The sequence below is a fragment of the Nilaparvata lugens genome, chromosome 2, assembly GCF_014356525.2.
Source record: "Nilaparvata lugens isolate BPH chromosome 2, ASM1435652v1, whole genome shotgun sequence".
NCBI lineage: Eukaryota > Metazoa > Arthropoda > Insecta > Hemiptera > Delphacidae > Nilaparvata > Nilaparvata lugens.
The window spans coordinates 4,185,320-4,207,380 of NC_052505.1; the positions used below are offsets into that span (position 1 = coordinate 4,185,320).

At 35.7% G+C, this 22,061-nt stretch overlaps 2 protein-coding genes across 4 annotated transcripts in view; one reads left to right on the plus strand and one right to left on the minus strand.

Moving 5' to 3' along the window:
• Positions 1-236: 236 nt before the first annotated feature.
• On the minus strand, positions 237-1,403 carry LOC120349576. The gene has a single exon (XM_039419965.1). The coding sequence runs from the start codon at positions 1,401-1,403 to the stop codon at positions 237-239; it is 1,167 nt and encodes a 388-aa protein (XP_039275899.1).
• Positions 1,404-2,797: 1,394 nt separating this feature from the next.
• LOC111047133 overlaps positions 2,798-22,061 on the plus strand; it is a 68,285-nt gene continuing 49,021 nt past the window's right edge. Inside the window, exons 1-4 of one of the 3 annotated variants that reach the window (XM_039420370.1) lie at positions 2,798-2,971; positions 4,646-4,719; positions 9,219-9,386; positions 14,229-14,659. In XM_039420370.1, coding sequence (XP_039276304.1) covers positions 2,932-2,971; positions 4,646-4,719; positions 9,219-9,386; positions 14,229-14,441 — 495 coding nt within the window. In that variant the 5' untranslated portion in view covers positions 2,798-2,931 and the 3' untranslated portion in view covers positions 14,442-14,659. Of the gene's footprint in view, positions 2,972-4,645; positions 4,720-9,218; positions 9,387-14,228; positions 14,660-22,061 lie in introns of those variants that run through there. The other 2 variants (XM_039420374.1, XM_039420373.1) reach the window with 2 other exon arrangements.

A 22,061-nucleotide genomic window follows, 5' to 3' on the forward strand; every position in this document is an offset into this window, starting at 1 on the left:
TCACCCCAACAGTGGGGTGAATAGGGACACTAGTTTATATAACATGCAAATCCCTTTTCAGACCTATTATGGGGTGAATAGGGACACATAGGAGCTTTTAAAAAATAAAATTACATATTTTAGGCACATATTTATTTAAAATAAACTAAAAAAGAACTTTTATATGGAAAAATACAGGTATTAGAAAAATATCTGTCAAAAAATAGGAACAATTTAAAGTGAATAGAAAATAGGTTTTACATTTCAGTGAAAAAATACCTTCCTCTCTTACTTGTAGGCTCTTTTAGAAATTTTGATACCTGTTCTTTTTTAAATTCAGTAATGTCCGGAACATCTGGAAAAACATGAACATTTTTCATTTTTGTTGATGGTTTTTCTCGAAGGAATGATCCCATGAACCTATCACTGGACAATTTTTCTATGACCTTACCAATGAATGTTTTCACTCCTGTATCATATTGAAAATTCACTTGCACCCAATTCCCTTCTTCAATTTGCTTTTCATCCTCCACATCCACATCCTCATCATCCACATCTTCATCATCCACATCCTCATTCTCCACATCCTCATTCTCCACATTGTGTTCTTCTGGTTCAACAACTCCTAAACTTGGCAGGGAGTTGTCAGAGGAATCATTGTTCATTCCTTCTGGTTCATCCTCCTCTTCACTTGAATTTTCTTCACTTGTCTCAAAATCCTTTGATGTTACACTACGACCAGGGGGGATGTTCAGCTTCTTCTTCCGCTTCTTTGCTGGTTCTATCTGCTCAGGATATCTCATTTCCTTCAGGAACGCTGTTAAGCTGTCGTTTATCAATGCTTCATTATCCACTTCATCCAGTTGATCCTCCTCAGATGGTAGCATTTCTAGGACCCTATTTCGGTTTACAGGCTGTATTCCAGCTTTATCAAATCCTGCTTTGATGTCTTTGTCAAGAGTACCCACCATCAAATGGATTGCATCTTTAAGATGTGCTGGAAAGAATCTCTTATCAAAAACATTGGACTTTGATTTCAATTTGGCCTGTTCCATTACTTTACGCCAACACTTTTTCATTGGTGCAAATAAAGCAATGTCCAGCGGTTGCGTTAGGTGAGTGGAGTTTGCCGGTAAAAAAATAAATCCAATGTTGTTCAGCTCACATAACCTGATCACTTCAGGAGACAGGTGGGAACTCAAGTTATCTCCTATAATCACTTTTTTTCCATCGATGCGACGGCAGTAGGGAACAACAACTCTCTGGAACCAATCTAGAAAGGTGTTTCCATCAATCCATCCCGACTTGGTCCTGTTGTATAGGGCTTCAGCAGGACCACCTTCACACCACAAATCATACAAATGTTTGGATTTGTAAATGACATATGGAGGCAATAGTTTTCCTGCAGCTGTAGCTGCAAACATTACAGACACATTCGATTTACTTTGGTTCATCACCCTCTCAGGGTACTTACAGCCCCTTTTGAATATTAGCTTACGACGACCAGGGTCATCCGAAAGAGCCGTCTCGTCATAGTTGATTATTGCTTCTGGAGTGATGGCATCCAGGTTTTTCTCAAGTTCATCGAAATATTCATTTATTGATTGATGCGAAACACCAGCCCTATTTTTTTTATATTTTGACACATTCGTTGAGAAAGTTCATCCTTGTGCCTCTTTAAAAATGAAACCCCCCAATCAGCTCCCGGCATGTTGTCCTTGAATCTTTTAATTGTTTTGCCTTCTCTGTCAAGGAAATATTTCACAAAGCAACGTAGGTCGAACGTGCTTAATGGGTAACCCCATTCACCACATTTTTTTAAAGATTTCACCAAAATATGTTCAATGTCTTTGCTGAGTGATGTTTGACCACCTATCTTCACTATTTCAGGTTCACCTTGAAGTTCAGATTTTTTCATATACCGTTGTAAGGCCGATTTACTGATTCCAAATTTTTCCTCGGCTTTTCGTAGGCTCATCCCTCTCTTCACAGCATCCAGAGCCTTTTTGACTTCTCCTTCATCCACTTGGAGATGGTGTTTGGTGCGAGGATCCTCTTGTAGGTCCATACCATTTTAACGTGCACCTGAAAAAAAATTAGGTTAGGAAGGTATGCACCAACTGAAATACAGCTATACTTACTAGAATAAATTTATGATTATTCATTGTAGTAATAAGTAATGTGGTAGTTGAGCAAAGTAATTCTGAAAACTGTTATAAAAACAGGCAAACAGTGGTTTTAGACAGTGTCCCAATTCACCCCATTTCAACATCAAAATGGTCAAAATTTTGAAAATATTTTTAGCATACTTTAATGTTAGTCAAGGCTTGAATATTTTATGTATTATTACTCACCAGAATCAGAGGAATACAGAAAAAAATATTCCAGGATGATCACTTGAACCTGCACAGAGCTGCAGACAACACTTTTTGAGGTTAAGTTTATGGCGCTTACAACAATTAAGAAAAACAAGGTCTACCAACAGTATAAAAAATCAAGTTGAACATGTTTCATATATGTTAATATGTACAGTAAAGTTCCCTCTATTAGAATAAATTAAGTTGAGCAATGTATATTTAATGAATGAAAAGTTATTGATAAATTAAAAAAATTCCTGGATTTTGTCCCTATTCACCCCTGCGTCCCTATTCACCCCGGTTTACGGTAATAAATTTCATGCTGTTTTACTCCAGAGCGGAGCTCGGAGCTCGGTTCCCGATATTATTTTCTTGTCAATGTTCTCTAAAAATATTTTTTCTAAAACCTTTGATATTAGCGGTGTATTAGTAAAATTAATGAATTGAGTTTGATTGTATTGTTTAATTTCCAGGCACCATTCTGCAGGCAGTTGAAATTTCGATTTGGGTGAATCTGATCACCGGTTGTCGGCCCCAAGTTTCATTTTTCTCAGAGTATATTCCTTCAACACGTCTATTTCAGTTTCTACCAGAAATGGTCACTTCCATTCTTAAAGAATATGCCTCGTTCGCCGGTGAGTTTCGTTATTAATTTCTAATAAATTATTTATTTAAAATACATCCTGAATGCATTGTTTACTACTAACATAGAGAAAAGATAGCATAAGAAGATATCCCATGTTTTGTAGAGTCAAAACTTCAAAGTTTGAAAGTGTTGTATCAAATTATGGTGTTGTGTATCAAGCTGAGCTGATACTGTATCATATTGTGTTGTGTATCAAGCTGAGCTGATACTGTATCATATTGTCTTGATACTGTATAATGTGTGGTGATCAGAGAGAAAAGATAGCATAAGGAGATATCCCGTGGTATAGGATGTTTATGTTACTAATTTCAATGTTAACTCAAGCCGATAGTCGTAGTAGTTGTTTTTGGTGAAGCTATGTGACGCTGGTAGTCTCTCATATTGTGCAGTTCTTACACTCTCACCAAAAACAACAGTAATAATAGACGATAAACGGCTTCAGTTGACAAAAAACAAGTAATCGGCTTGAGTTAACAAAAAATCGGCTTCAAATTTGGAACATGAACGACCCATATACCATGGGATATATCTCCTTATGCTATTATTTCTCTATGGCTTTATGTAATTGAGTTGTGTTTCGATATGTGAATTGAACTGTGTTGATTTTTATCTATAATGATTATATAGTATACTAGCCGTCAGGCTCGCTTCGCTCGCCATATCCGTCTAGCCAGGGGGCTAGTCCCCCTGGACCCCCGACTAGATCGTCCAAAAATGAGATCAGCGGGCTCGCTTCGCTCGCCTGCATTTTTCATTTGAGCATGCTTTATTCCTTCAGAAAGTCAAAGTACTGAGAAAACGCAGAAAAGCTGAGAAAAACGCTGATTGCGTATCTCTGATGAAATATCAAAGTCACCTCATCACAAAATTTTTAGACCCGGTACTTTGTACCGAATTTGAACATTTCCTGTCTATTACTTGATGAAAGAACTGAGAAAACTCAAAAAAAAACTCTAATTTTGGGCGTATCTTTGGAAATAATTTCAAATTCCTTCTAACACAACATTATTATACACCAGCTGAGCTTCTGTAGTAAATTTGAACATTTTCTGTTCATTTGTTCTCGATAGAGCTGAGAAAGCGCAAAATAACAAAACATCGCTGGAAAACGCAGATTTTGGGCGTTATTTCAAATTCCTTATAACACAACATTATACCCTAGCTTAGCTCCTGTACTAAATTTGAGCAATTTCTGTTCTAGATAAATCTGAGAAAAAGCAAAAACAAGCTGGAAAAACGCTAATTTTGGGCGTATCCTTGACGTTATTGCAAATTCCCTCTAACACAACATTATTACACCCTAGCTGAGCTTCTGTACTAAATTTGAACATTTTCTGTTCATTTGTTCTCGATAAAGCTGAGAAAACGCTAAAAAACGCTGGGAAAACGCAGATTTTGGGCGTATCTTTGGAAATTTTTCCAAATCCGTTCTTAGTGCGCCTCTAAAGGGCCAACTAAACATACCTACCAAATTTGAACGTTTTTGGTCTGGTAGATTTTTAGTTCTGCGAGTGAGTGAGTGAGTCAGTCAGTCAGTCAGTCAGTGCCATTTCGCTTTTATTATTGAACTCTCTTTCGCTTTTATTATATAGATTATTGAACTCTCATTATCCTATTATCCTTCAATTATAGTAAAATAAAATTGTATCAAAAATTGTTACAGGTGCCGAGGGCTCCAGGAATAGAACAGTGCATCGGGTTTTCAGAAATACTGTGATGCCCACTACAAACCTAACGGTAAATTTTTCATTATACTTTTTACGTTCTACAAAAATCGGCTCTTCAATTATTTTTTATTTTTGTGTAATCTCATTAGCGGCAGATAGTGATGTGTTAACTAACTTCATCTTAGCCCATATATGGACCTAAGATGACAATCAATATCAAACGGTCATTGTTAAGTGAAAAATGCAATCTTAAATAATTCTAGATGCTTTACAATCAATTTCGCAGACTATAATATTTTAATTTTGAATTTCTTTTCTTTTCCTTGAAGTAGGTTAACTACCTACTTATTTCAGGTAGTCTATTTTTTTGTAATTTCTATTTACAATGGTTTTTTATTTTTTTCAAATTCAAATTCAAATTTTATTCAAGTAAGTTACAATACATTCTGGTTCATACACGAATCTACAATAATTACAGTACAACAGCCAATTATGCAGCAAATTTCACATATTATGAAAACTTATTAATTACAATGAAGATTGAATGCAACATTAGAATATTGATAATATAGTATTGTAATATAACTACATAAATCAGCGGTGTTTCAACAATGAATAAATGATAATTTCAATGAATAAATATACACCCCACTATATATTATATGTGTTGGGGTATAAGTAATTAGTTGCTTATTGCGTGTAATAATTACTATTTACAAACTTCATTCACTGATATGGGATTAAAGTTTTTTATAATAAAATGAGTAAAAATGTATAATACAAACAAACAAAATTATGGAATTAGTAAATAAATAAATATTAATGTTCTATTAAGGATAATAATAAGAAAGGTTATTTTTAGAAAAATGAAAAACAGTAAAGAGTGGAATGAAGAATAATAGTTTCAATATTTACAGTCTAACTAATTTTCACAATTTTCCACTCCAATATCAACCAACCAGGAAATAAACTTTTCTTGAACCTGTGTCTATTGAATTCTTCCCTAATGTAACTTGGTATTGAATTATAAATTTTTGGTCCCAAATATGTGTAGTTTCTTTGCCCAAATGTAGTATTCATCCTTGGTACTATTGAATACGTGTTTCTCTGCCTTGTTTGATGGTTATGATCTGCCAGTCTTATGTGTTCGTTGTTTCTCCTCATTCGCGTGATGATAGCCTGGATGTAGAGTTGTCTTACACTCAGTACTTTACTGTCCTTGAAAAGAATGTTCGTGGGGAATTGATTCTCCTTGAAGCCTATTATTTTTAGTATTCGTTTTTGAAGTTTATAGAGAGGTTCAACATGTGTAAAATTCGTAGCTCCCCAGATAATTATGACGTATCTTAAAATTGATTGTACTAAAGAAAAATAAATAAACAGTTTTTAATGTCTCATAGTTGAGGATTTTACGGAGTTGATAGAATTTGTAGAGAAGCTTCCTGATCCGGGTAATTGATAGATTAATGTGCTTGTCCCATTGAATTTGTTGTCCACTATTGTTCCTAAATATTTTATTTCATTGACTTGTTGAATTGAAGGGCAATCACACGGGTTGTTGGTGCTTCCACAGTGATGCAGGATTATTGAAGAATCCGGTGGTCTCGTCCGTTCTGTCAGAGAAAAGGCTAAAAATTTCGTTTTTGTTGCATTTACTGTAAGCAAATTTTCTCTTAACCATTTATCGACTTTGATCAATTCTTCCTGTGCCAGATTAAAAACTTCCTCCCAGGTGTTTCCTCCAAATAGTATACACGTATCATCAGCAAAAGCTATTACTCTTCCTCTTATCTTAATTGAACATAGCTCATTTGCATATGCCAAATACAGAATTGGCCCAAGAACTGTTCCTTGGGGAATCCCAAACTTCATCGTTCCCTCTGAACTGAGATGTTCTTCAACTTTGACTTTTTGACGCCGGTCACAGAGGTATGATCTAAACCATGCTAGAGGAACTCCTCTAATTCCCATGGCTTCTAATTTCTTCAGCAGCAAACTGTGATTAACAGTGTCAAAAGCTTTTGCTAGGTCCAGGAACACTGCTGCACATTTTTTGTTATTTTCTAGCTTATCTGTGACAAAATTTGACAATTCTAATACCGCATCTTCTGTACTCCTCCTCTCACGAAAACCAAATTGATTCCTAGATAGTAAGTTGTTTTTTTCCATGTAATTCACAAGACGTTTCTTTACCAGTTTTTCCAAAATCTTAGAAATATTGCTTATAAGTGAAATAGGCCTGTAATTGGTGGCATTTGCTTTGTCGCCTCCTTTATGTAATGGTCTAACACATGTCTCTTTCATAGCTTTTGGAAAAATTCCTTTTGACAGACTTAAATTAAATATGTGATTAATGGTTTTACAATTACATTTTTATTGACTTCAATGTTCTATTATTGATTCCATCAAGTCCTGGAGCACTGTCATTTCGCAAACTACTAATAGCTTCAAGAAGCTCATCTTCAGTTACTGGGTGAAAGTAGATGGAGTGTAGAGTTCTTGTAACAGGTTTATATGGGATATGATTTGGTCTAGTGGTTTTCTTAAGGAATCTATTATTGTCTCCGCCATTTCTTCACCTACATTTGTGAAAAAGTTATTCATGTGGTTGAGCACAGTTTCTGGATTTCCTTTAGATTGAAAATCCTATCATCTATTTTAATAGCATTCAATTTCATTTTTGTTTTTGATTTAGAGTCAGTAGCATCTTTGATTACTTTCCACATTTTTTTATTATCCTTTCCAGCTTCATACAATTTCTCTCTATAGTATTGGTCCTTTGTTTCATGAATTAAAGCTGTGAGTGTATTCCTATACCGACGATAGAAGTTGGTTAAGTTAATGTTGTTTGGGTCTTCCTTTCTTCTTTTGTTGAGAAGATTTCTGGTTCTTATTGCTGCTACTATACCTCTGGTGATCCATGGTTTGATGGGTTTGTACTTCTTCTGCCGCCGATGCTGCTTGATATTATTTTGTATATGTTGTCTCAGAGTTGATAAGAAGGTGTCATAAGATGTATCTGGATTATTATCTTCTAAAACATGAATCCACTCCTCATTCAGTAGTTCATTCTTCAAGCTATTAATGTCTATTTTCTCGTTTATTTCATGTGTTCCAGTTTCATTTGCACTATTTCTCGAAATATGTTGCACTCCTAGAATTGTGGTGAAGTGGTCAGTTATTGTTGATTCATAAATGATTGGAAAAAGATTATCTCTGGAGTTGGTAGCAATGTGATCTATGCAAGAAGCAGTTTCTGTTGTAGTTCTGGTTGCTTGTTTAATGCAGAGTCTGAGCCCATGCTCGCTTAGAAGATCGCAGTAGTCATTCAATTGATGATGTGGACGAATTTGAAGGGTGTTAATATTCATGTCTCCGGCACATATGACTTGTTGCCCTCTTAATTCATTCAGGATCGATTCCAAGTCACTCAGGAAATCTGTAATATCATTGAAGGACGGTGATCTGTATATTGCAAGGATAGAGGATAAGAGGATTATTGTTATTTTACTCATTTCTTTCGTATTAATTTAGAGTAAACCTGAGTAAAGCTGCGTTTACACCAAAGGTATTAACGAAATGTTTATTTTTCCGTCCTTAGAGATTCTATTAGATTGAACGGAACCTGACAAACACGTATTCACATCATGTGTATGATAAGTTATGTTCAATCTAATAGAATCTCTAAGGACGGAAAAATAACATTTTGTTATTAACTTTGGTGTAAACACAGCTTAATGCTGTTTGGTACACATTTTTTTAAATTGGATAATCTTTTTCAATATAATTGTTAAGATCATAAGAGTGGGAAAAAGTGGCAACTGAAATTTTTAAGTGATCTAATAAGCGAGTTATGGGTTGTTGAAAGTGCTAACTCCGTTTTCTTTCCAGATCATAAACGGTTTCGACTATATTAACAGAACTTCTCTTAAAAATTCAAAAAATGTATCTTTCCAAACTGAAAAATTTTATTTCCCATATTGTTCATAAATAAAAAAGTAACATTTTTTGTAAATTCGATAACTTGCTTTTTTTGGCATGAATCGCAAAAAACGCATATTAGAACAAAGCCAATGGTATACTGAATGTATTAAAAAAAACTCCAATGAAAATTCGAAACCGTTTATGATCTGGAAAGAAAACGGAGTTAGCACTTTCAACAACCCATAACTCGCTTATTAGATCACTTAAACTATTGTTTGAGAAAAGAATATTATGATCACCCCGACACATATTATTATAGTGGGGTATCATAATTAGAACTAAGTTTAGTATTAGCAATCTTGTATGTTTAATATAACAACTGTGTATATGTTTTGTCAATAAACTCCTCTGGTTGCAATTCATTGGCAATCAGAGAAATTATTATTATTATTATTATTATTATTATTATTATTATTATTATTATTATATTATTATTATTATTATTATTATTATTATTATTATTATTATTATTATTATTATTATTTTATATGTTGTATTTTTTTCTATTGATGTACAGTAATAAATAAATAGAAGGTGGACTGTTTCATATAAACACCATTTGTTTGAAGATTTTCGTAATTGCAGGCGAACGATATAGCAAGTTGTGTGGAATCGGCAGTGAACGGTCTGAGTCAAATGGAGCACAACACTGTTGCTCTTCAAGTTGTCACCGATTTGTACTGCTGCTTGTCGTCTATTACCAAACTGGCCATCGAAACCCCTGCCGGGAACCGCGCTCCTCATGTTGACATCGTGAGTAAATTCTAATTCTACTTCTTTACTGTTTTAAGGGAAGAAATTATTTTTCCTTTTGCAATTGAAATGATATACTGAGTGCGGGATCATAATCTCCTTTTTTACTTTCCTTGCCTTATTATCATAGGTAAGGAAAGTATTGCTTTCCAAAAGAATTAAGGTACCCCAATTTCTAAATTTCTATACGTTTCAAGGTCCCCTGAGTCCAAAAAAGTGGTTTTTGGGTATTGGTATGTATATGTGTGTGTGTGTGTGTATGAGTGTATGTGCGTCTGTGTAGGCCTACATGATATCTCATCTCCCAATTAACGGAATGACTTGAAATTTGGAACTTGAGGTCCTTATACTATAAGGATCCGACATGAACAATTTCGATCAAATGCAATCATTAAGGTGCGTACAGACTTTCGCTCTGCTCCGCAATCGAACGTCACTCAAGCAGATCGATTGATGTTCGACCGGGGAGCAAGAGTGGAACGCGAGAAGAGCTAACATCTCCCGTAACGTTCATGATTGGAGCGATTGCGTAGCGAAGGCGGAGCGTGCGCGGAGCTTGTTGGAGGCGCGTTATCTGTACGCACCTTAAGGTTTTCATGGTCTAAGGGTGTAACTGAAGACTGTTGGGCCAGAAGATTTCTCATTAATTTCTGGTTTCCATCAATTTGTCAGCTTATTTCAAGTATAAAACAGTAAAAAAATCTGGTGTGGTACACTCACACAACTTTCCTTGCTCATTGAACTGTAATCCTCATTCTTAAACAAGAATAATTTAGGGGAATAACATAATGACAATGGACGGCAACATATTTGAAACTACAATCAGACTACTGTATAAGTTCAAATATAATTGTTTTCAGAGTACTTTTTCCTTTGTGTAAATTGTGAAATTCGATGATTTTTTAAAAGTCGTCAAAACAGCTGTTCTACAGATGAAATATCTCAACTATGTGTTCTTTTCATAAACTGCTCTACCTACCTACCTCATGCACGAGAAGGACAAAAGACTCATGTCAGTTTACAAAGTCCATTTCTCAAGGATGGGGTGGACCCCATTAGTTTCCCAGGAAATAGACTCGTACCAGCTGATAGAGCTGATAAATAACTATACAGGGTATGAATTTGAAATAAATCGGTCAAGTCATTTTTGAGAAAATCGTGAAAAACATGTTTTTTTAGTAACTATCCGCCATTTTTCTCAAGAATATTACGGAGCCACCTGCGCCATTGATATTCTATGTATACTACGTAGTATACAGGTAGACAGACCGTCCCTTTCGTCCCTTTACTCACACACACAAAGGGAGACTGCGTTTGTGTGTGTGTGAGTAGTAGGAGGGTCGGCCTAATCATTCAGAGCTCATGCTAATTTGGACAGAGTATAGTCCGGGTCTTGTAGCTTTGTCTATCGGCGGAGTCCCACTACACTACAATACTACCCGTTTGAAAGTTTAAAAACATCGAACATTTTTGAAAATGTATCTTTCCATAAGCAACAAATGCACTTTAGTATCTTCTCAAAAGCAAAGTGCTGCACCCGGAAAGATACACATGGAGCTTTAATGTATGTATCTTTCCATAAGCAACAGATGCTCTTTTGTATCGTCTCAAAAGCAACGTTTTGCATCCGAAAAGATACACAAAGAGTTCTAATGTATCATTCCATAAGCAACAGATGCTCTTTTGTATCTTCTCAGAAGCAACGTGCTGCATCCGAAAAGATACAGAAGGAGATTCAATGTATCTTTCCATAAGCAACAGATACTCTTTAGTATCTTCTCAAAAGCAACGAGCTGTATCCGAAAAGATGCACACATGGAGCTTTAATGTATCTTTCCATAAGCAACAGATGCTCTTCTGTATCATCTCAAAAGCAAGAAGATACACAAAGAGATCTATAGTGAGGTCCATTTTATAATGGCAGTGGATAAAGATAGGAGAATAGCGATGCCGATTCTCTGCATTAATTAATTATATTTCTACACTGTCAAAAACATAATTGGCATCGTTGTGAACGTAGGAAAGGATAGAACCACCGGCTTTGTTGAATGATAGACAAGGATAGCAAAACCAAAGTTGAACAAATACTGTCATTATAACGTGGACCTCACTATAATGTAATGTATCTTTCCATAAGCAACAGATGATCTTCTGTATCTTATCAAAAGCAACGTGCTTCATCCGAAAAGATACACAAGGAGATTCAATGTATCTTTCCATAAGCAACAGATGCTCTTTTGTATCATCTCAAAAGCAACGTTTTGCATCCGAAAAGAAACACATGGAGATTTTACTGTCATTATAACGTGGACCTCACTATAATGTATCTTTCCATAAGCAACAGATGATCTTCTGTATTTTCTCAAAAGCAACGTGCTGCATCAGAAAAGATACACATGGAGTGACAGAATCCAAAGTCAGGGCAGTGGACTGTGAATGATAGTTGGTATTAATACCTACAAATAAATCTTTGAATTCTGTGCATAAAAATACTGATAGCTTGAAGTGTGGTAAGTACGCCAATAAAAGACAAAATGAGTCAACAAGATGAGATTTAATAATAATAAAATAATAGGCAGATGGCCACATACAAAAACAAGTGTAAGTAGATTGAATCGAAAAATCTTGGGACAATTACAACATGTAATAAAAAACGTTAGAGAAATACAAAATTTAAATGAAATTAGGTCAATGACATTAATGACCATTGAAGCCTGACAATAATCGAAAGGTATTATTAATGATACCTGAATTGAGAATATAAATTGAGTGCTACAATAATAAAGTTACTGCTGAAAAATTCAATCTTAATGATTTTAAAAAAGGAATAGTAATAAATGATAATAAGCTGTAGATAGTGCTCGATATATAGAAATGGTTAAATGTTGATTAATACTAACACAAATAATCTTAGAATGATTGGATGTCTCGGTCGACAATAGCACAAGTAAGTAAGTTCAAAAAAATGAAAATGCCTTGGTCGGCATTAACACAAGTAAGTTCAAAGGTCAATGTCATATACATTGAAATAGGCGTCGGTGGCCTTAAAATATCACTTATGAGCTAAAGGTAGCTGTCAAATACAATGAAATAGTTGTTAATATAGAATACATTAATATAGGCGGCATAGGCCTTCAGTGAATTAAATGTCAAGATAGACATCAATAGAACGATCAATAGGCGTCGGTGGCCTTAAAATATCACGTATGAGCTAAAGGTAGCTGTCAAATACAATGAAATAGTTGTTAATATAGAATACATTAATATAGGCGGCATAGGCCTTCAGTGAATTAAATGTCAAGATAGACATCAATTGAACAACTCAGATATGAGGATACACTTGCAAGCCAAGGGTAGCTATCAAATACAGGCGACATAGGCCTTCAATGAATTAAATGTCAAGATAGACATCAATTGAACAACTCAAATATGAGGATACGCTTGCAAGCCAAGGGTAGCTATCAAATACAGGCGACATAGGCCTTCAATGAATTAAATGTCAAGATAGACATCAATTGAACAACTCAAATATGAGGATACGCTTGCAAGCCAAGGGTAGCTATCAACAAAATTGAATGAAGTACATATTATAACCTTGACGTTATGTAGGACAGTGCTCTCAATGAGACATGCACTGTAGCATATTGAATTCATGAAGATAGGCTCGATTGCTAAGGGTATGGACAATTAAATGTTTTTAATTGCCGAAAAAAAGTTGAATGATAGCTACAAAAATCATATGAATGCACATTAAAATGTTTGAATTAGAAATAGAGAACAACGTGGTCCAGTATCGACACGCTGTAGTATTTTCATTCAGTTATGTAATACATGCGTAAATGAAAGTTGATTAAAACGATTTACTTAACCTGAATAAAATTTTGAAGAAGAGATGCAGCCAGGCAGACAGGCAAGGAATCCACAGTACCCAAAGAACAGGACATCAGCAAAACTGTGAAAAACATGGGTTTTTAGTCATTTGTCCACCATTTTGAATTGAATTTTATTGAATTTCTTATTGTTGGGTCCTTATGGTATAAGGACCTTTATTTTAAAATTTCAAGTCAATCGGTTAATTAGGAATAGAGTTATCGTGTTCACAGACATACACACACACAGACCAACACCCAAAAATCATGTTTTTGGACTCAGGGGACCTTGAAACGTATAGAAAACTTGAAATTGGGGTATCTTAATTTTTTTGGAAAGCAATACTTCCTTACCTATGGTGGTAGGGCAAGGAAAGTAAAAAATTAGCGCTCGCTTATTGTTTGTTTGAAAATGATCATATTTTTAGTCATGTTAAGAATTGAGTATTTTGATGGCTCCATTCTCTCCGGAATGAGACTTCTATCAAGGTTTGGAGTGTCTCCAACAGCCGGAATCGGCTATGGCTTTCTTTTGTGAAAGTATGAATCAGAATACATAATAAATGTTCAAATGTATTGATAACGTTGACACTGTAGTCTATTTTTGTGAGGAATTTTTCGTTTTTCCAACTACATACTAACCGAGTGTTGAAAATGGACCCTGTCCGAGAGCACTCCACACACGTGAGTAGTTGAAAGAACGTACAAATTCCTCACAAAAATAGACGAATGTCAAAAATTATTAAGATATTTGGAAATTTAAATGCTCTATTCGCAATTCGTTATGGAAGATCAAACTGAGGATTTTCATAATAAATTTTTTACAAATGTATCTTGTTCCTCATTTACCGCAAAAATTTGAAATTTTACTCTGGAAAACCGGGAATTACTCATGATTTTTTTATTTTAAAATGGGTGGCCACCCTGTTTATATTTAAGATTTCTCCAATTATTTATTTATATTCTCTCGCAGTGGGTGAGTTGGATGGATAGAGTGAGCTGGGAGTCACTGTCACTGTTCAATCGGTGTTTGTCTGATATCCTGCACAAAGTCAGCCTCAACAAAGTTCCTGGCAAACATTTGGATTTGACTGTTGGGTTGGCAATACTTATAAATTCTATCTTTGAAACACTAGTTGTATTTTCTCTTCCAATAATTCCGGTCGAATTAATTCAATTTCAATAATAATAATAGTTGGCCTCAACATCTCCCCTTGGAGCTAACCCGTTCCACCACATGGCACCTTGAATCTTCCTTCAAATACTAAGAGATATTTTCTATTCATAATAAATTCCATAAACCAATGTTGTAGCCAATAAGGTAGTGTTCTCGAAACTATAGACTGCATATTAGTCTCTTCCACTGTCCCAAACAAATTTGCTCTGTGACAAAGTGACTATACTCTGTCCAGACTGCCATGAGCGCTGAAAGATTAAGCCGACCCTTGCTCCCCCACGCGCAGGCGCACACGCCAGGCCCACCTGCGCCATTGATATTCTATGTTTACTACGTAGTATACAGGTAGACAGACCGTACCTTTCGTCCCTTTACTCACACACACAAAAGGAGACTGCGTTTGTGTGTGTGAGTAGTAGGAGAGTCGGCATAATCATTCAGAGCTCATGCCAATTTGGACAGAGTATAGTATAGTCCGGGTCTTGTAGCTTTGTCTATCGGCGGAGTCCCACTACACTATAATACTACCCGTTTGAAAGTTTAAAAACATCGAACATTTTTGAAAATGTATCTTTCCATAAGCAACAAATGCACTTTTGTATCTTCTCAAAAGCAACGTGCTGCACCCGGAAAGATACACATGGAGCTTTAATGTATGTATCTTTCCATAAGCAACAGATGCTCTTTTGTATCGTCTCAAAAGCAACGTTTTGCATCCGAGAAGATACACAAGGATATTTAATGTATCTTTCAATAAGCAACAGATGCTCTTTTGTATCATCTCAAAAGCAACGTTTTGCATCCGAGAAGATACACAAAGAGTTCTAATGTATCTTTCCATAAGCAACAGATGCTCTTTTGTATCTTCTCAAAAGCAACGTGCTGCATCCGAAAAGATACACAAGGAGCTTTTTGGAGTTATGTCCTTCTAGCAAAACACAGTCTATCAGCTGACATTCGTTTAACATGCTCTTTCCATTGTTGGTGATACGTTGCAGCTCTCTCATTCATGAAGAATTGCTGTGGAGGAAGCTTTCTCCATCCACGCATCTAGGGTCTCTGAAGCCTGATGTTTTTGCAAAGCCGTTAATATTACCCCGTGAACCATACCTTGTCTATATGCAGTTTCAAAGTCACGGAGGCAAAGCAACGGGACGCGTACTGTAAGTCTCAACTCACACTTACGCGACTCAGGTCGAGAAGAGACACGACTCTAGTCGAGAGCAAGTGTTTTCAAATGGTGACGTCGAGGAGACTAGAATCGACTGGTCTGAGTGTCACCATTTGCAAACACATGCTCTCCACTAGAGTCGTGTCTCTTCTCCACCTGAGTCGCGTAAGTGTGAGTTGAGCCTAAGTAGTATGCTTAGACATTATTGTGCAATAGACGGCACACGGCTTTGGTATATTATACAGCTGTCAAAATTTGGAACTCATATCACTTGAATATGTTTTTTTTATTTAAATATGATTTTACCTCTTGAAAATGCTGGGTGCTTCAAAGAAGTCAATTTCATTAGACATTTTATTGCCATCTTTCCAAAGCGGAGGTACGGCTTCTTAGGAAAGCGTGAAATTGATGATGAGTCTCAAAATTTCGTGGAGGAACAACGACTCCAATTCCTTGATCATCAGCTTTCACGTGCCCATGAAGACATTCATATACGAACATCGCATCAAATTTGGTTCTTCTCCATTCCAAAAATTCCACGGACTAGCAGAATTGTCATTTAAAAAAAATTACCATTTAAAATATTCACGAATAGAGTTAAACGATTTCTGTTGACGAATCCAATTTATGAAATAGAAGAGTTCTATGACGTAGTTGACAATATGCTTGATTAGCTACTAGGTATTCTCATGAGTCAACTAGTCACATGATTATGTCTTATGAGTGTGTTTTACTTATATTGTTATGATAATAAGTATATTTTTATGTTTATAATTTATTGTAATGACTTCCTGCTTGTAATAATTATGATTCAATCTATCATTGACATTTGTAATGCAATTAATGTTCTCAATTAGCTGTTACAATAAAGTATTTTGACTTTTGGCTGTAAGAGAGTTTCTCATGTCTGGCATAAGTCGTGTTAATGCAAGATGCACAATTCCTCGAACAGATTCAATTTTCAATTTTCTTAGATGTACGTAAACTGTATCAGTCGCAGTCAGTCAGTCGATGATTAAACATCTATTTTCGAACCGTCCGTTATCTCGCTAACTGGTTGTCGTTTGCTGCTCCGTGCTTCTGCCTGAATTCCGCAATACCGAACTCTTCGAATTCTCTCAGTTTGTAGTTTTTCAGTTTTAATTCATTTTAGTTTCCTTTCTTCTATCACTTTTGGAAATGTCAGACACGTGCAAAAAGTGTAATTCCAGTGTCCAAGTGAGCAAGCAAGACTGCTTCAAGTGTACAGCGTGCAATGGTGCGTTTCACCCTGCTTGTTTGGACGATAAGTCTAGTGACCCAAATAAAAAATCCAGCCTTAGAAAAAACTGGAAGTGCGAAATGTGTAGTCATCAAGACAGTGTAGCTTCTATTCTCAAAGCTTTCCGAATAGAAACAAATGCTAAACTTGATCAAGTCCAAGTCGATCTAACATCAGTAAAAAAAGACGTCAGTGAGCTAAAAACTCAATTCAATGATATTGAAAAAAAATGTGGTAAGAACACAGAAAGTATAGATAAGTTGGTGGTTGAGAACTCTCGTCTCTGTGGTGAAGTGAAATTCTTGAAATTGCAGGTTGCTGATCTTCAGCAACACACAAGAAAAAACAATGTTATAATCACTGGTTATAATCCCTGTTACAAAGGGTGAGAATGTTTTCTTCATTTTACAAAGAATAGCAGCCTTGTTGAACATTAGACACGATAAATATGATGTTTCAGCAGCGCATAGGCTACCTAACAGAAATAAAAATAACCCGCCGCCCATTGTCGTGAACTTTGTTTCTCGTTTGACGAAAAGTGAATGGATTCATGCGAGGAAGCAGAGGAAAGGTATTTCTGCCGTAGAACTTCATAATCAATTTCCAAACAGACAGATTTACATCAATGAACATCTGGCGCAGCATACGAGTTCCATTTTCAATGCTGCGAGAGCCCTGCTGAAGACGAACAAACTGGCTTCCGTATGGGTCCGCGAAGGAAGAGTGTTAGCCAGGAAAAGCGCAACAAGCCCTGTTTTCCGGATCATGAATTTGGACCAACTTGAGGAGTTTAAATCCGCATCCCAAACTCCTGAACCAACAGATAACATCAATGATGGCGAGGATAAGAGTGGTGAGGACGAGGACAATCAGTGAGTGCTTTTATTATCATTTATTCCATAACTCCTTTACCTCTCTCTCACTCATACTCCTCTCTTATAAGCGAAAAAATGTGATTTCCTCAGAAATTTTCATAACCTATTTTGTTGGCTACAAGTAGGCTGAACCCACTTGTTTAAATTGTATTTAGAATTGCACTCTCATATAGAACAATTATCTTTTCAATTAGATCACAAAACTATTCATTCAGTTAATTAAATTTTTATTCAACAGTATTCATAGATATTGAGGGAGGAATTGTGGTGCACTATATCGCAAAGCCTTCCTTCACTGTATTGAATAATTGATTATGTACAAATCAAAGCATATAATTAATAATACTTTCTGGTTTGCATGATGAATGCTAGCAAATGCATAAGCTAACATGTAGCTTAATGTAGCCCATCATGCTTATGTAGTGCACTAAAATTCTTGCTTACTCATATTTTTCGCTTCATCCTTTCCGTTCTAATATTATTAATTTTTTTCTTATATCCATGATCCTCTTCCTTTTTCTCCTATTAAAGGGACCTCCTCATTCTTCTACAAGTTTAAACTGTATAAATAGACATTTTACATTCGAACAATCCAACATTACGATTTAATGAGGTGTTGTGAGTTAAGATAAAAGTGCTGTATCTACCTTATTATTGTTGATCAGTAAAGCAGATTTAGTGGTGATAAGTCTCCACTCAAAAATCTGAGATAATGATAGCACTATGATCGGTGTGGAAGAGGATACTCTGCTTTTAAATTGTTTTTATCCAATTTCTGTTTTTTGCCATACTAGACATCTATTACGTTTTTGATTCCTCTGAGCATGAAGATGTCTTTTTGTTCTTCTAGCTGAACTTTCTTTTATTTCATTCAACAAAGTAAAATTCCTCCAAATGGCTTTATTGATGACAGTTTTCAACTCACTTATCCCATGCATTCAATGATTTTATTCAATGGATGGAAAATGTTCAATATTTATATTATACTCACTCTAGTATAAGAAAACCAATACAATACGGTAATACTATCCTCAACTTACTGAAGTTGAAACAACTGGATTATAAGCATTTCTATCGGACGAGATTTGTTTTCTTCTTGTAAAAAAATATACATATATACATTTTTTTTTCATTTTACAGCACAAACTTTCATTCAAGCAATAAAAAAGTAAACTTCCAAACATTAGAGTGCAATAAAAATGAAACTTCTGATAAATATTCTTGCATAAAGTAAAACATTTTTTATTTCTTTTTACAAGTTTCAGTGAAGGATGTCGGCAATGAGTACAGAATTTTTTGTTTAATCCTTATGCTGTTTTCTTCAGCATATTGTACACGATATGTACATTCTTCTATAATATTATGATAGTTCAGTGAACTACTTTTTCATATTTTTTCTTCTATTCTTTTATATATATTGATATTATTTGTTTTATTTAGAGGATCTCTTTTATTTAATCATAATCATAATCTATCCAATAAGTTGTAAGTAGATCCAATAAGTAGTTCTTATTTCTACTAGAATAGAATAGATTAAAGGCGACTGTCCGAAAACATACACATGTATAAAGGCATTGTCAGTAAAAAATACATAGGTAAAATTCAAATACTGTACATGATTTATAACTTACCAAGCCTAATATGATAACTTTGTTTTAAACTCTATCCAATTTAATGAATTGTTATCTTTTTGCGGCTTGCTAAATTTTATATTTAACATATAAAGCACCATGAGTGGCAAGCGACGACAATTATTGTATATTTTCTTCTTCTTTTCTTTTATTGCCTACTTCAGAGATAATGAATCTGGATGCAGATGCTTATGATTCTCCTTTAATAGACTGTGTTATCTGTAATGATATAAATAATTTCGCTAACATTGATGCTGACAAATCGACGGCGTTTAGGGTTATCCACCAAAACATTCGTAGTTATAATAAAAACTTTGATTCTTTCGTAGTTTTTTTGCAAGGGCTTCAAGTAAAATTTCATTGTATTATCCTCAAGGAAGCTTGGCTTAAGGATGATAGCGATTTAAATAACATTCAAGGATACACTCTGCATAGGTCCTATAATAACTTAAATAGTAGCGATGGTATTGTCGTCTATATTGATAGTAGCCTATCCGTTACTTGCAGTCAGCTGTTGCTGGGTGGAGTGGCCACGAGCTTATCTCTTAATTTCAATTGGGAGGGGGTTAAATTCGATCTGTTGGCCGTTTATCGTAGTCCTAATTCCAGCTTTCCACAGTTCATCGAGGGTCTCTCTGCGTACTATGATAATGAATTTCGCCATTCCAAATTATGTATATTTGGTGGAGATATTAATTGCGATCTTCTACAGCCTAATCCTTATCCATTACGTGACGATTATTTGGACACGCTATGTGAGGCAAATCTGATACCGTGCATAGAGAACATTACAAGACCGGACAGTAATAGCTGCTTAGACCATTTTTTTCTTAGACGGATTAGTAAATTTGTTGCAAAATCAGTAGTAATAGAATCAGCTGTGACAGATCATTTTGCTACATGTATTATACTTCACACCCGAGAAAACAAAAGACCTGAACAACGGGAGGTAAAGTTAATACGTAACTGGTCCAATATCAACCTTTCTATATCTCATCAAAACTGGGATCACGTAACAGCTGTAACTGATCTAAACACATCCTCAATTAATTTTATCAGTACCTTACAAAATAAAAATATAATATCATCCAATACTGTTGAAGTTGTTAATAACGCAAAAAATTCGAGGCTAAAACCATGGATCACTTATAATTTGGTTAACAGTCACAAAATCAACCTTTCAACCTGGCTCTAAAAAATAGATATATACGGTATAGAAATGTCCTTCACTCAAATATAAAACGAGCTGAATTCACTTATTATAAAAATAAAATAGATACAGCGGGAGGAGACCCTCGAAAATTCTGGTCAGTTGTTAATGAGATTTCTGGTCAGCCCACTCATAAAGATAAGTTTCCGGTTGACGCTTTCAATGACGGCAACCCTGCTCCTCCCCCAAAGGTGGAAGAAATTTCTAATGATTTCAATAGATTTTTTGCCTCTGTGGGGGTGCGTCTGGCTGCGGTGATCCAACCCTCTGGTCCATCTGAGGTGAGGGACTCCGACTATGCTACCGATGCCGTGTTTGAGCTTTGTCCTGTTGCTGAGCATGAATTGTTGACTGTGGTGGGCAGCATGAGGGGGCGTTCTGCGCCGGGTTGGGATTCAATTCCGACTCAGCTGTTGAAGGATAATGTGCATGGGCTGCTCATCCCGCTTTTACACATAATTAATCTCAGTATTTCCTCTGGCAGTTTTCCGGAGTCTTGCAAATTGGCTAGAGTTATACTTATTTATACAAATCTGGCTCGAAATCAATTATAAGTAACTTCCGGCCAATTTCCCTTCTGATTGCTCTAGCTAAAATAATTGAGAAATGCGTGAAAATCCAAGTCAATAACTACTTAGACAACAACAATATCATTTCTAACAACCAGTACGGCTTTAGAACCTCTAAAAACACATCCGATGCTCTTTTTAAAATTAACAAGTATGTTACCACACAATCTAGCAATAAACAAGTTTTAATTTATTTTCTGGACTTAGCCAAGGCCTTTGATTCAATAGATAGGAATATACTTTTTGCAAAACTTGAAGCAATTGGCTTCAAGAATCTCACCTTAAGATGGTTTAGAAGCTACTTTGAAGATAGAACACAGAGAATATCATTAAATGGCACAGACAGTGATTCTATTGCAGTTGATTATGGAGTGGTGCAGGGGAGTACCTTGGGCCCCCTACTTTTCCTCATTTACATCAATAACATATCCAGGTTGCACCTACATGGTCAATTATTCCTCTTTGCCGATGACACGGCACTTGTGTCTACAGGCTGCACATGGACTGAAACATTCAATAATGCTTCCTCTGATCTCGTTAAACTAAAAAATTTGTTTGACAACAATGTGTTGTCAACTAATATTTCGAAATCCAAGTGTCTACCTATATTCCTTCGTAATAGCCCCGGGCCCAGGGTGCTCAGGATGCATTCATGTGGTGACCCATTCTCCAATGACTGTAACTGTCCTGAGATAGAACAAGTCTTAACTCACAAATATCTTGGCATAATATTCGACCACAAGTTGAGTTGGGTGGCCCATGTGCAGTACCTCAGGCAGAGGTTGCGTAAAATTAATTATGCTTTTGCACAGCTGGGAAGGTTCCTGAGTCCTGGACACTGTTGTTCTGTCTACTATGCATATGTGCAGACATTTGCGTACGCTTGCGTATGACATCTTGGCGTGGGGCGGT

Coding starts and splice junctions, on each gene's coding strand:
- LOC120349576 (XM_039419965.1), bottom strand. CDS start 1,403: ATGTTTGCAGCTACAGCTGCAGGAAAACTATTGCCTCCATATGTCATT.